This window comes from Gallinula chloropus (genome assembly GCF_964237585.1).
Source record: "Gallinula chloropus genome assembly, chromosome: 16".
Lineage (NCBI taxonomy): Eukaryota > Metazoa > Chordata > Aves > Gruiformes > Rallidae > Gallinula > Gallinula chloropus.
The window spans coordinates 9,971,903-9,987,834 of record NC_140101.1 but is presented as its reverse complement, the minus strand read 5'-3'; the positions used below and the strand labels follow the sequence as shown (position 1 = coordinate 9,987,834).

Here is a 15,932-nt window from a genome sequence, read left to right as displayed (position 1 = left end):
AGAATTGATGATGCAATTGCAACCTTCTCCCCACAGTCAGTCCATTAAAAATGACTAATTAAGAGAAATCACAGTGTAATTGTGGTTTCATTTCACACCCATATGGCTGAATGAATGTAGGGATGAAAATCCCCCTCCTAGGAGGGGAGTCTTTTATTTCTTTAAGGCAGTATTTTGACTTTATTTCACTGACAGGCTGGCACCAAGATTGAGTCACACTTGTCTATTCACTTTAAATAAAGTATGTACAGCAACAGCTGATCTGAACCAGAATGTCAGCTACAATCTACAAAGACACCAGAGGAAGTAGGTTCCTCCAGTGGCTGTGTTAACAGAACCTGGTTCATATGAGAATCAGTACAAAATAGTGTAAAATATCTCATGAAGAGGGATTGTCCTATGACACACGGACTAGTTACTCTGTCATATCAAAAGCATTCTTTAGCCTTTGTCTCAGAGGCATCAACACCTGTTGTTTAATATGCACAGATAAGGTAACTGTGGATGTTTTTTAATGTGCCCCCTGACATCAGAGCAGTGCAATATATAAGGTTTCCTCTGCTTCACTTGAGACAGTTTGTAGTAGTGTATGGTGAAGACAGTATATACCACAAGCATTTGGATTTTCTATTTAGATCAAAAACCTGACACACAACTTTGGACTGCCATTTTCATACCTAGATTATGCTTCATTTCTGAGAGTTCCTGTTGATGTAACCATTGAAGTTTTTCTATCTCAATCCTCAAACGCCGAATCTAAACATGAAAAACTTAACAGTCAGTAATAATAAACAAGATGCAGTGTATAATCCATGATTATACAGAAAAACATGCCCAAAGCAAAGAGCCTGGTCATCACTTATTAACATGAGAACAAGACCATAGTAAACCCCAAACCAGTCTGAGGTATTGTAAATATTTGTTTGCTAGATTTGCTTACCATAAAAAGTACAGGATTGTTTGAAAACAAAGAGTACTTCTAATAAACTTCCTCTTGCTTCCTCTGAAATTAGTCCCATCTCAAATTTTTCTGACTGGAATCAAAAACCTATTCCTGAGCTTTGTTTGCATTTATTACTAGAATTTTTTTTTCCTTTTTAACTTGGTAAGGCTCAGGAAAGCAAGTTTTTCACTTGCTCTGGATTTGGAATATGAGTATCATTGCTCTGTGACTTCCTTATTTTGGTTAAAGTGAGCAAATCAACACACTATTTATTCATGATTGTATTTGGCTCATACTGCTTAATCTAAGTTTAAAGAAAACACTTAAATGATATTAAGTACCACGTCTGGAAACAATTAAACTCAATATACAGCATTTCATAAAAAAATGTAAGTAGTACAAAAGTATTTTTAAAAGTATTAAAAAATGTGGTCAAAATCACATAACTGGAAAAAACTACTGCACTACAAGTAAATTGAAATTGTCTTTTGATTTATTTTATTATTTTATTGAACTAAAAAAAGACATGTCCAAAAAAGTACTTAATTTCTGAAAGTGACACAAAATGAAATCCTTAACAGAAGCTTTAAGGATCTGGGCTTGATGGCCTACTGCTTATCTTACAGGGCCCATCTGATATTTTGTCAGTGTTTTTCTCCACCACTCTTATAATTCCTTCTATAAAACAGCATATAAGTTAGCAACTCTAGACATTCTTAATATATAATACTTTGTAGGGATAGTTATATCACACTTTTTTATACAAAAACACTATTGTGCAACTTTCAAAGTTATAATACAAGCTTTTTTTAAAATCTTGTACTAACCTCAGCTATTGTACTTCCAGTAGTATTTTTTGAAAGATCATTATATATTTCAGTCATTGTTCCCTTGATTGCATCCATCATCTGAAAGGATAAAATAATAATAATATATATATATATATTTAATAGACACCCACTTCCTTTCCTTTCAGTCACTCTAATGTAAACTTTTATTACTATCAACATTGACCCATGTATCTCTATATATTTGTCTTGGTCTGCTTTTAGAGGACTCTTGAGCGTGACTGAATTTTAAGTGTCCTGAACTAGTGAACTGCTTGACCTTCTACTTTTCCAATAAATTGCCATTAATATAATTTATTTGAGGAAGAAAACAAATGAACAACATTTACTGATATTGCTGACCACTGACAATCCTACCAACATTGTATGATTGAGTGAGAATATTGAAACCTGACAGTCAAGATTTATCTGGCATTTTTAAGGCCTGGATACTCAACTTTATTTCTTTATATAGTATTCACCTTGACTTTTAAATTTGAAGTTCTAAGAGAGTATATGAAGAGCTAATGCCTCATCCTTCATCGTCACTGTTATTAAAAATATTACATCACATCTTCCTTCTAACACCTTAGCTTCTGTTTTAGTACCTGAATACGTATCTGTGACAAGGTACCATATGATGAAGCTCTACAGTATCTTAGAACATAGGTACATTTTTGTGTATGCATTACTGGACACAGATGCAGAAATGTTTATGCTTACTGTAAATATGATGCTATGGGGATATATTCACCTTTAGGAGAAAACACAGAAAATGGTCCAAAAGACAATGCAACATAAACAAACAGTAGCAATGAGGAAACACAAAAAGGAAAGGGCCTGAAGTGTCTGAGCTGCTGAAACCTACTGTATTGCACACTGGCTTGGAATGGCATTGTTCAGCCATCTCTCAAATGATGGTTCAGCACTCCTGTCAAAATCTAGCAGTTCCTACCTAATAGAATGAATACGTAACACATGACAACCTGAAAAAGAAACCCTTGCTCAATAACTTACTTTGCTAGTGTATTTAGCAATATCTGCAGCCACATCAGCTGAAGCCGTTGCAATTGGCAAGTCTGTGTTAACTGAGGAGGAGAGTGTACTTGCAGATCCAGAACTGGTAACCATAGAAATAGGTTGAGTACTTGTAACCAAGGTTATAGTTGATGTGGAAGTGCTCTGGGTGATCTCTTTTTGCTGCACAGCTAAGAAAAGAGAACATACAGCAGATTAATCGCATAAACAATTATGAAAATGAATAGGCAAACTTCTAACTTAAATGTGTGCACCTAACCATTTCCAAAACTTACATGGTTTATACAATGGTGCTATTTAATCAATTAATTATTTTGAGTGCCCAGTTACTGAACTTGCACATGATTGTAAGGCTTACTGGTAATGAAGCAAATACATCTTTGAAACTTTAGATTTTAAACTGGCCAATGCAAACGTCTCACTCACACCTGTATGCCTCCCATTTTGGGACTTTTCCATCCCACTTCCATGGAATTCACTTCCTAACCTCTCAATCTGGAGAGCTACCAAATAATATAATGCGTATAAGTGTAAGTTAAGATTTTCATTTGCCATAATTTTGAAACTTTTTATTGATTTCCACCCCCACCCCCTGAAACAAGGTTTAGTGAGCCACTGTTGAAGAAAGCCTACTTCACTAATACTTCCTGATATTATTCACATTCTTTTGTTATTAATGCTACTGATTATCACTAGTGTTTAATATCAATATATAGTTAATATACATACATCCAGATCAACATTAGGTTTTGGCTGGCTGCAGAGCAAGGAATGAAACATTAGATTAAGTCATCGAAGCAAGGAAGTTACTCATAGTGTTAGCTCAAATAGGATAAGAAAAATAATTGTTGTCTTTGGTCAATATTTCAAATAATCTTAAGCAATGGATAATTAAAAAATATGTACAAATCAGAATGCAAAGATCCTCACCTTTTCATGCCCAATAACTTATCTGTCTTTAATATAAGAAACCCAAAACAACGAAAATTTAAGGATTTATTTTTAATTATTTATAGTATAAAAGATGTCTTCATTGCCAATATCCTCAAAAGAGAAATTACTGAAATAAAACGCTATTCAATTTATCTTTGTGTACTGTAATTTTATTTATGCCAATTTGTATGTAAGAAATGTGCACATTTCATAGTTCTCATTTCATATATTTTGACAAGGTATTATTTAAATTGGAGCATAGCTATGATGGGCTCAATACCAAACACTGATAAAACTCACAGGCTGAACATTTAAAGTTCAGTCCATATTATTAAGCTCTTATAATAAGCCTCTATTAAAAAATAAGACTTTACCAAATTCCACATTTATTTTTCTCACTGAATATTCCTTTATCAAATTTGTGCAGTCTACAAGTAGAAAGACACCACTTCTTCAACACTTCTTAAATGCCAGTGACAAAAGTAGTTTCAGGCCAGAGAATGTGCCTCTGGTAAATATTTGATTGCAACCCATTAACAAAACCTCTCTTCCCCATGAAATTACTGGCTTGCCAGCAGTGTTAGCAGAATGGAGAGTATCTATTCATCAAGCCCAACAGTAAACAGATCAGTATATTAACTTCAAATTACACTGAAGCTGGATTTGCTAAGTTACTGTTCTGTGAAGTGAAGCAATAGAAGCATGGACTTTTATTACCATATGCTTACTATTAGCAAAACTTTTGGCAAAGGGTTTTTTAAGAAAACAGTTATGAAAACATTCTAAAATGCTGTGGCTGTTTGCTAAGTGAAGCAGCATCAAAGTCTTGTTAAGAGTTAAATGACAGGGACTTCAAGACAAATGCAGCCTGGGTAATTTCACTGTTGTAAAATTATACTCTATGAAAAACTGTACAGATCAGCTTCTTGCCAGATCAAAATGGGTCCTGTTTGTAGATACTGAAGTGATGCAAATGGAATGGAGTTAATGGTTTTATCATATTATCTAGAAAATAATTTGGTTTACTCTCTCAAATCCATGATAGCTAAGAACGGAAGAAAATACTTATACAGATACATGCACAAACTTTTCATCATTAAAATAAGGAGACAGGACTCTAAATACACACCAGAAGGAGCAGATATGGTGAGTAAGATGTTGTATTTTAAAGTCACTTAGAGTAGAACCACACTTTGAGATTTTGTTTATATGGAAGAACTCCTGGTTGGGCAGCATTGGAGCACTGAGATCACTACTGGGGAATTATGGCATCACAGGCACATTGAGTTAGAAAGTGTGTACCTTTAACTGCTTGTCTTGTTTGATATCTTGTCCCTTGAGAGGACTGAGGTTGCTGTGACTGAGACTGCTGGCTCTGCTGCTGTTGCTGCTGTCTTTGCACCTTCTGCATGTGCCATTTCTGAGAAGATGTCTGAAATTTATTTGAAGAATTCCACACCACCCTCTGCACAGCAGGGGCAGTTTCCTTAGGCAGCAGAGGCCTCTGCTTTTTCACAGGGCTTCCAGTGGCTGCAGATGGAGCACTAACAGTAGAAGAAGCACTAGTAGTTGCTGTCACACCAGCTGGTGGAGTCTGGGCTGCAGAGCGGGTAAGTACTGGAGTTTCTGGTAGAGGCTGTGTGCTTGCACTGGAGGAAGGTGGAGTTTTGCCTACAACTAAGTAAACATAAGATGTAATGCCAGCTTTTCACCAACACATCCAATTCATAATTTTAACCTAATTTTTGGAAGAAACATATGCACCTCCCAGTCTACTTGGGATTATTTTTCTCAAAGGATAACTGATATTCTACAAGTAAACTCATTTCAGTCAGTTAAGTTGGTGGCAATTCAGAAGCACGAGCCATTAAGGGAAACATGAAGTAGATAACCCAGAAACCCAGTTTGACATCCTTTGGAAGATGAGAGGTTAGCATTTGTTAGGATGTTTCTGGGTAACCACTTACACCTGTCTTCACCATTTCTTTCAGGGGAAAAATGCAAGTGTTCAAAATGAACAATAACTGAACAGTAACTGAAGGAACAACACGCTAAAAACTTTCTAAGCAAAGGTGAACTGGCACTGACAGCCAGATATGCAGTACATTTTAGCTATCTGTGTTTACTCAAAAATATTTGAGTTTACAGCTGCCCATTCCACCTATCAGATCAATTAGGAATCGGATGAATCTTCTTATGCTATGCCCAGGAAAAACATGTCTGAAAAAAAAGGCTGCTGCATTGACAGATGCCTGGAGAGGGGTCACAGACCTTCAGATTTGCACACATCAGCTTTCCTTTCCTGGAGAGTGCTTTAATACCAGATAGCCACGGTAAAGGTAGGGGCCTTGGCATCATGGATGGGACAGAAAATATGCCTAGAATATATTTGTATATGTCTCTACATATGGATATTTAAATCAATTTTTATTTTCACTTGGAACATGTATCTTCTTTTGTAGCTGTATCAAAGTAAAATTTTGGAATTATTTATTATTTCAACTGTCACTGGTTTAAGCCACTAGTAATACCTGGGATCAGTGGTTTTGAAATTCCCAAAGCTGCCTTGATTAATAAATTTTTAAATGAGACAAGAATCGTCAGAAATACAATTCTGGTTTTAGTTTATAAACCTATTTTTTTTCTTATCTCGTAATAACATTTACCCATCACGTCCCATTTTAAGATTCAAAATTCAGAAGCATTAATTTGTCTTTAAAGCATGTTCAGTTATGTTATTGAAAACATTGTTTTAAATAAAACAATTGAGCCAACATGCTATAAAACATAGAGAAAGTTATACAAAGAATAAGAGATTTTTCAATCTAGCCATTTAAATCTTGTTTTAATATTTTGTTTTGTCAAATGGCTAACATGCAGTACAAGCTTAGCAAAAGCACTTTAATCATTAATTCAGATTGCTTTCCTCTTTTAGCAACACACAGGAACAAGGGACAATACATGTGATTTAGCTGTTCCTTTGATTATTCTGAGAGCATTTACATTAGTTTCGATGGGACCTTATACAATTTGTAGATTTGCTAAGCTCCACCCTCTTCTATACCTGCAATTTTGGGGAGTTTATGGATATGTAAAGCTATAACTGAAAGTCGTAAAAATTGCAAAATAAATTCTATGTGTGTCAGAAAAAAAATTCCTGATATAATTTTACACTGCTGAAACTCAAAGCAGCATTGTTTATTTAAACTACAAACTATAATAAGGACTGACAAGGCTTTTCATAGTCACAAAGAATGAAACAATTTATAAAAACTGGTTTACTACAAATATTTTTATGTTAATCCAAAAGCTAGCTTTAATAATAGCCTTACAAAACAGAAGGCAAAAATATAGAAGGAAAGAATTCATCCTACCATCTTGTTTAGGAGGAGGTTCTTTAGATTCCTTCTTGGTTTTCCTTCCTTCACGGCCACAATGATCTTCTCCTAGATCGATGACTAGTTCGCTCTCAGAATCAGAGTCCAGTCCTAAATGCACAGTTGGAGAGTCTGTTTCATCTTTACCTTTCAGTTTTTCTTTTGCAGGGTGCTGCAAACTCTTTCCCTTTTCAGAAAACTCTTTTTCAGTGTCTACAATTGCCTTTTCTTTGACTGGGTCATCTGTTTTCTCTACTTCTGGACTTGTGCTTTTAAGTTCCTCCTTGTCTTCATTCTGTGCTGGGGGCTTAGGTTTTTTTTTCAAGCTCAATGATTCTTTGTCACTTCTTGTACCTTCCTTGTCCTCTCCATCTTCTTGATCATTCTTTGATTTCTGATCCTCATCGCTATATTCACTGTCGCTGGTGTCAGACTTTTCAGAATCTTCAGAGTCACTGTGTTCTACTGCAGTATAAACAGCTTCAGATATTTCATTTATTCCTAATTGTGGGAAGAAAAGTATATTCCATGCTGACATCAGGCTGACATGACCAAAATAACAAAGTGTACACATACCACTATACCACACACACCTTGCCATATGACTGACATCGTAACTGTCAGTCCTTAAGCTATAAACACTTCCCCTCAGTGCCCTCTGTCAATACCAGGATGTCTAAGGATTACCTTCCACATATTCCAATTCATATTTTTATTCAATGGCTCTTCTTTCACTGCTTTTTTCCCGCTACCTGCAAGCTGTAGCTTTGTTCAACTGAAGACCAGTGCTGGCAAATACACAGAGGAATTTTTATCCACAGGAAACAACCTTAAAACCAGTAACATGGTTCGCCTAAGGTTACTTATGTTCACAGTTGCAGAATAAATTTTACAACACTAAGTTTTGTGAGGAAAACCGTATTTTTTTTTGGTGTCTAGAAAGTCTTTAAGTACCAGACAACACTAGTGTTTCTAACAGCATTCAGTTCCCATGTGCATGGATATATTAATTCATGCAACTGCCTAAGTAAGGTACAGTTCTAAATTCTTCCATTTACAAAGCTAATACTAATACTATAATTCTGTCATACTATCTACATCAGAATAATACAAAGTAGATTAAAAGATTAAAGCTTTATGACAAAAGTTTAAAACATCAGGTGTCACTGTAGTTAAACTAGTTCAATGCCTTCTACCTGCCACAGAGTTCCAATATCACAGAACGTCAGGAGTTGGAAGGGACCTCGAAAGATCATCTAGTCCAACCCCACTGCCAGAGCATGATCACCCAGACTAAATCACACAGGAACACATCCAGGTGGAGTTTGAATGGAGTCTCTAGAGAAGGGAGACTACAACCTCTCTGGGCAGTCTGTTCCAGTGCTCCATCACCCTCAGTGAAAAAGTTCCTCCTTACATTCACATGGAACTTCCTCTGCTCCAGCTGCATCCGTTGCCGCTTGTCCTATCGCTGCCATCGCTGAGAAGAGCCTGGCTCTGTCCTCCTGAGTCTAACCCTTTATATATTTATAAACACTAATAAGGTCACTCCTCAGTCTTCTCTTCTCCAAGCTAGAGGCCCACCTCCCTCAGCCTCTCCTCATAAGAAAGGTGTTCCACTCCCTTCATCATCTTGGTGGCCCTGTGCTGGGCTCTTTCAAGGAGTTCTATGCCCTTCTTGAACTGAGGGGCCCAGAACTGGACACAATGTTCCAAGTGCGTCTCACCAGGGCAGAGCAGAGGGGGAGAAGGACCTCTCTTGACCTACTAACCCCCCATCTAATACACCCCAGGATGCCATCAGCCTTCTTAGCCACAAGGACACATTGCTGGCTTACAGTCATCCTGCTGTCCCCTAGGACCTCCAGGTCCCTCTCACACAGGCTGCTCTCCAGCAGGCTAACCCCCAACCTATACTGGTACCTCGGTACCTCTATTCTTGCTTTAATGCATAAAATATTTAAGAATTTACGATTTGAAATCTTCTAAACTCCAATTCAAAAATTCCTCAAGTATATCCTTCACATGTCCATTGTATTATTGAGATTTACTTACCAAGTTGTGCTTTACAACTCTCTATTGTCTTGTCAAGATTAAGCTGGAACCTACTACGTATCTGACGTTTTGGTGAGATGAGTTGCACAGGAGTGGTCTGTTGTTGGACTGACTCACTCAACTCTTTCAGATCCATCTCTGCTTTGCTACGATCTAGAAAAAGAAAAAAACACTAAGAAAAGTATTTTACAAAAAGAAAAGAGAATGCTATCCAAGATAAGGTAAAATATATTCATCAACAATGCAGACAATCTGTAAGACATTTTCCTTCTTGTATAATTATAGGATAAATAGTCATTCTAAAATGACTACAAATATGGGATTCTTCCTCTCTGTTACCACACATTTCACATGCAAAACACGTGCATTAATTATGTGGGTGCTTTCTTTGGCAACATGAAATGATCAAGGATTAACCATTCAGGTCTGTAAGCTGTCTGACAGAAATTCTAGTCAGCTACTGCTGTTATTTACTACTAGTAATAATATTTACACAGAGAATGTTAAGACAACTAAAAATCCTTATAGTCACCATTTAGAATTCAAAAGATAAGTCACAAGAATAGACTCGTAGATGTGGACTGTTACACTAGATGATTAATACATTTAAGATAAAACGTTTTTCAATGTATGTCAGCAAAATCTTGAGTTTTCCTAAAGAGAATTTTAATTCTTTTTACAAAGAGTACAAACTATAGTGCTAAAGCAAAAACTGTCTTAGCAACAAAGTTTCACTTTTTTGCTTCAATTTTTCAATTTCAGAGGTTATCTTTCTGTTTCATTTTCTGACCCTTTACTCTTTGCCAAAAGTGCTAACACTCCATTAGTGCTCAGGGCACTAAACCAGTCTGGAGTTCATTACTTGTTTGGGAAAAGAGGAAGGGGACATGAAGAAGGGATAAAGAATGGAGAGAAGAATTAGGTTTGGCCAGTCTAGTTCCTTGAACTGGCTCATGATAGGATCAAAAGAGCCAATAGCATATGCTGGAAAAGACAGATGCCATGGAGAAGGCACAAGTCAATGCTGGCATAATGTGCATTTATGCTTCATTTAGTTTCATTCCACAGCAGTTAAAGATGTCACAGTATTTCCTTACTTACACAATGGTTTTTGTTGATGTACAACTTGGAGAAAAGTGAAATAACTAAGAAGTGCTGAGCCAATGATTCCTCTAACCAGACGTTCTTTACAAGTTTGGACCTAGTATCATAGTACCATCCATAGTACATCGTGACTCATGTCGAATCTGTATTATGGATAGAGCAGATCCAGAAGGAACCATCCAAGTATTCCTGCAGTTTTTGTTCACTGCTAAAATAACAATTCTTCATCTCTTCCTAGAGAGGCAACCTTGTGTGGCACAGTTGCACAATCCAAATATACAGGCTACAATTTTGATCATCGTGGCTTATAATATATATGCATTATAGCATACATGAATTCAAACTAACACCTCATTGTCTTTTCTAATACCAGAGAAACGGTCATATAACTAATACTGAATTTCACAGTCGTGACATATTGATACTGGATGAGACGAAACGTAATACAAACTATTTTGAGCATAGTGTAAATTTTGAAAAAAAAAATGAAGGTTCTAAGTCGCTTAAGTACTTCTGAAAAATCTGCTCCTTGCATTGGGAATGATTACTAAATTAGGTTTCTTCTTCCTGTGCTCACACTGTGTCACCGAACTCACACTAATTCCACAGCAATAATAGTTATATCACACTTAGTATAGAATTGGATTCCAGGCCTTCATGGCTTTAGTTAACTACATGGCAGGATCCAAACAGAAGAAAAATAGAGAATGGTGGAAGACCCAAACAGAAGAAAAATAGAGAATGGTGGAAGACCCAAACAGAAGAAAAATAGAGAATGGTGGAAGACGAAGACAAGACACTATATACCTCCCCAGGGAGCCCTACATCTTTATTTATTAAAGAAGTCTAAGAATCCAAATGATCAAAACTACAAGGAAGTCTCACTGAGGACAGCTGGATTTCCAATCTGTGTCATTAATGTCAAAGCATTAGTAAAAAGAAACCAGAGCCAAAGAGACAAGCCAACTATGGAGAGAGAAATCGTCAAGTGATCATCTCCAAAGCGTTCACTTTTTCTTATTACTGATCTGAAAATTTTCACACCTTACTTGGTCAAACTTCTTGTTCTGGCTTTTCTGCCTCTGTTTTACACAGACAGGGCCCATACTATCAGGAGTATGTATTTTTCCAAGCAATCTGTGTACAGCTTGGTCATTCACACCTCCAGTTTTTTTCACTTTACTCAATCTGCTAGTAAAAACAGATGGCTCATTTCCATTAATGTTCCTTCCTTATTGCCAAACTGGAGGATAGTCAGAGTCCTGCAAGTAATCTGCTCAATGTACCCAAGAGTCTTTTCTGAACTTTCACTTTTGGTTCCCCCCTACTTAACCCCCCAAGAGAAACCCTGCTCACATTATGCTTGACAATGAGACACGGCAAGTCATATCTGAAAATCATGGGATTCATAGATGAACCTATGCCCTGCACAGCTGATGCTATTAAAGGAAGAAGGGTTCCCATTTTCATTCCTAGCTACAAGGAGTATATTAAGCAAAGGAAACTCCCCTAAAGCTGAAAAAATAACTGATACTGTACTCGAAAGCATAATAGCTGTTCTTTTATGTGATTGCTCATGGACCCATAACATTGGATTTTCAAATCCATGCTATTTATTCAATATATTTTTTGCTCTAGCTGATGTGTCCCATCTGTGGCTCAAACTACTCAATCACAACATATTTCTTAATGTTTCTCAAAATGTACTGTCACCTCAGATAAGACAAACAGCTGCAGTGCAGCAGAAGAAATTAATTCTATGGTTATGTCCACACAGATAGATTAACAGTGAAAAATATACTCAAGAGCTTGTATCCAGAGTCAGAGTGCCAGTAACTCACTGAAAACATGAATATAGCACTTGATCTGAAGCCTTCCTGAAGCATTTTTCTAACACAGATTGATTTATTTCTCCATATAATATCATGTAGGACGTAAAAAGAAGCCAGAACTGATCCAGAATACTCACAGGAACAAAGTGTGACTGAGGAAACTGATTTACATCTGTTTGCTTTCAGAACTATTTTACCAACCTAGTACTTACCTACTGCATCTTTCAAAAATTCCAGAATCACAATATTTACCTCTAGGGAGTTTCAAGACATCTGCTAATTCCTTTCATCCATCTATCTCCCTAGTGAGGGATGGTCAGTGAGGTGATGTGAGGTGGCATGAGAGAAGCCCTAGTAAATCCTAAATACCACAAGAAAACCTTGCCAGCAGTTAACTTGAGAGACAGAGGGGAGAAGAGCAGCAAGGTTGAAGTAATTGCAACATTTAGAAACTGACCTACTGTTTACAAATACTCATTTGCAATGTTCAATTTGAAAAAAATCATCCTCTAAGTACTTCCTTTCATCAAGCAGAAAGATTAACAGGAACTTTAAGTGATAAAACAAAACAAACCTGAACAGCATAGTTGATGAAACAATAATTACATATGTGCTTCATTTAAAGCCCTTTGCTCATTTAAAGCCACATTAAGCAAGTTTGTTCATATTATGTGGCATTGACACCAGTGTAATTTCTTCAGCTATAACAGTATCAGATTTTCAAAGTTTAAGACTAACCAAGATTTAGATTCAGAATGCTTCCTGGAGTGGAAGTTCTTTCTTGCTTAGCAGAAATTGGTGTTGATGCTTGAGGAGAGAAAGGTTTGGGGCTCCCTGACAAGCTCCCTGCTTGACCCGTTCTTGTTGGTACTGGAGAAGCTGAAAAAGTACAAAATTAATAAAGATAGATTTAAAAAATAATCACAGTATAGCCATATTCATTGGTACAAAGCACCTTTTAAACTTACACAAGCAGAGAAAGAATTTTTTAAAAAATAATTTCTACAGTTTACACCCATATTAAGTTACAACTATTCCTTTAGTTTAATAAAGAAATTGTAAGGAAAATAATTTTATTGTAAGTATATAGTTGGGCCAAGTCCTTACCCTCAAAATCATTCTGTCTGCAGTGACAGAAAGTTTCTAGCCTTGGATCTGGTTATTTTTGATGTTCACAAATTGTGATGCTCAAAGTTACTATCTTCATGTGTTTCATTTATGCAAGTATAGAAACCCCCAACTAAGCCATTTTCTAGCTACATTAACAGAGAATTAAAAGTACAATTCATAGTAAATTTAATCAGTACAGCTAGAAATCAGTAACCAAATGTTTCCAATATTCTAATTTATACAGAACTTAAGCAAAATCCTATGCTATGAGCCTTTAACATCTCCATGAAATGTTGTTTCAAAACAAAAACTCTGGAAACAGCCAAACAGTGTAGAAAGGGAAGCGCTGAAGAAGTTAATTTTAACAAAAAACCCCAAAGCAAAACAAAAAACTCATTTTTGTCATCAAGAGAGTAATTTCTGTTTGTTAAATCTCTGCTTAATGCATTGAAAATGTAATCCTAAACTCACTATTGGATAGTTTTAGTTCCCCAGTGCAACCAGGATTGTCTATATATTTTTCTTAGCTTAGAAAGAATAAGATTGTAGAAATAAATAACATAATTTTATCTAAAAATATTGACTTACTTTTCGACACAGACTTTTCTACAAAGACAACACACTCAATTAATAAACAGATACAGTATATTAATTATCTATCATTTGGTCATTGACAACATTATCAGTATGAGAAATCCAAATCCCGTGTTGCAGACTCTTTTCCACTGCTTCCCCACTCTGCCTATAGAACTGTATTTTATCACATTTTAGTTACTCAGCTGCGAACATTATCAATTCAGCTCAGTGCCTTGAATAAGAGCTTTTATGTTTTTAATAGAATACCTCCTAATCATGACAATTATAACTCTCTGAATTTACTTCCACTCTCCATTCATTTTGATAGTTACAACTATTTCCTGCTATTTAAACTGAAGGGTTTTGGTCAGCTTTCAAGATTATTTATTCCTGCTCCATTTGACAGAAAGAACAGTTATCTGTGATAGTGAAAACCATTTATTTTGTAAAAGTTCTTCATAAAATGAGTCACAATACAGTCAGTCTTTAAAAAGCACACAGAATAAAACCAGTGTATTAATTAACCAAATGTAAAGTCCTATAGCTCCTTTTTTTTTTTTTTACCTGTATTTTTCTCAATAAAGTCCATGGATTCTTCACTGGCACTAAAATGACTGGAAGTTGCTTTTTTCTCTGCATCCTGTTCAACATCAGATCCAGTGTGAACTGATGAATTTGTACTCATTGGTGACCGTGGCATATCTGTCAATGAGATCCTACGACCAGTACTGCTGCTCAGCATAGACTTGCTCATTAGGATCTTGGGCGATGCTGTCATATCAAAGTTCAGTTTGATTTTCTCTTGTTTGTCTGTCTTTGCAGTTCCAGCAGTTGGGTTTGCAGGGTCTAATAACATTTGGTATTGATTATTGGGAGTATATGGCGTCCGGAAAGGTGCGTAATTAAATACTCCAAATTTTCTACGAATGTTATCAACATAAACCTCCATCTCTTGCATTGCACTATTGAAGATGCTTTTAGTCTTTTTCACAGAAAAAGGAATTTCTTTAGACATGAGGTAGCAATTATTTATTGGAACCCAGGCCCTATATATAAAACAGAAAAATAAAAGATACTATCACTACATTTCACTCTGTGGATTGACATTGGCAACTTTTTTTCCCACATACTAATTTATTTTAGCCTAATCATAAAGATACGTACACCTCAGGTCACATAAAGAGCAGGTCATGAAAGAGAAAAAAAAAAAAAAAAAAAGACTTCACAATCACATTCTTAAAAACATAATATTCTATTTTACACCCCTTATCAGGGTGATCAAACTCCTTTATGCCAGGAAAAGTTCCAACAATAAGTATCAAAGAGATTTTATTTATCACTAAACGAGGCAGACTCTAAAACTCTGCCTTCCAAGACACTAAAATACCAGGAACTTTGACTTAATTATTTCGTGGCCCTATATAGGGGCTTTTAAAAATACAGTTCTTTGTTACTAATGTATAGATTTATATTTTCCCTTTATGACAATTAGGTATTAATCTTACAATATCATGACTTAAACAGTAAGACTCTATATAGCACAGTATTACATAGGTTACTAGGGTCAAGGTGCAAAAAAAGGATCGAAAAAGTCCAAGAGCACAAAACTACAAGAATTTGGTAAGAACATCCTTTGGTTAAATTCCCACCTGTCGTGTTGGCCAAAGAAACGGGCATCAACTTGCCCATCTTTATCCCTCAGTGCTTTAGCAGGCCAGAATGGAAAGCCTTTGAGTTTAGCCCAGACCAAAGGGTGGGGATTGCTCTAAAGGAAGAGGCAAAATGCACAGTAAGAAATTAACAAGCAGAAATACCTTCAAATCTGATAACCAACAAGATTTAAAAGAACCCCAAACTTGTAGGTATTACTTAGATTCTAATGAAGATCGAACATGCACAAAGCACTTGCCAAATACAAGATTCCATTTTACTATATACTTAATACATATGTAACAAATCCTGACATAAAAAATTATTTTTTTTATTACATAAAACTTCATCTTGATTACATGTATCATAATTGAAATTTTTTATTCATTTATTTTTTATTAGTCCTCTCCAAATATGGAGCATAATATAAGTTAGGCTAAGGCCAAGCTTTCAAATTCTAATTTTTACTTAAATCCAAGACAGAACT

The 15,932-nt window shown here is 35.9% G+C and overlaps 1 protein-coding gene across 1 annotated transcript in view; it reads right to left on the bottom strand.

Annotated features, from left to right (window-relative positions):
* Positions 1–15,932, bottom strand: part of ZMYND8 (zinc finger MYND-type containing 8) — a 45,206-nt gene that overhangs the window by 6,422 nt on the left and 22,852 nt on the right. Inside the window, exons 9-17 of the mRNA XM_084271416.1 lie at positions 15,445–15,560; positions 14,360–14,841; positions 12,848–12,988; positions 9,174–9,326; positions 7,116–7,619; positions 5,044–5,418; positions 2,788–2,978; positions 1,771–1,851; positions 678–756 (exon numbers count right to left, since the gene is read on the bottom strand). Coding sequence (XP_084127542.1) covers positions 678–756; positions 1,771–1,851; positions 2,788–2,978; positions 5,044–5,418; positions 7,116–7,619; positions 9,174–9,326; positions 12,848–12,988; positions 14,360–14,841; positions 15,445–15,560 — 2,122 coding nt within the window. The remainder of the gene's footprint in view (positions 1–677; positions 757–1,770; positions 1,852–2,787; positions 2,979–5,043; positions 5,419–7,115; positions 7,620–9,173; positions 9,327–12,847; positions 12,989–14,359; positions 14,842–15,444; positions 15,561–15,932) is intronic.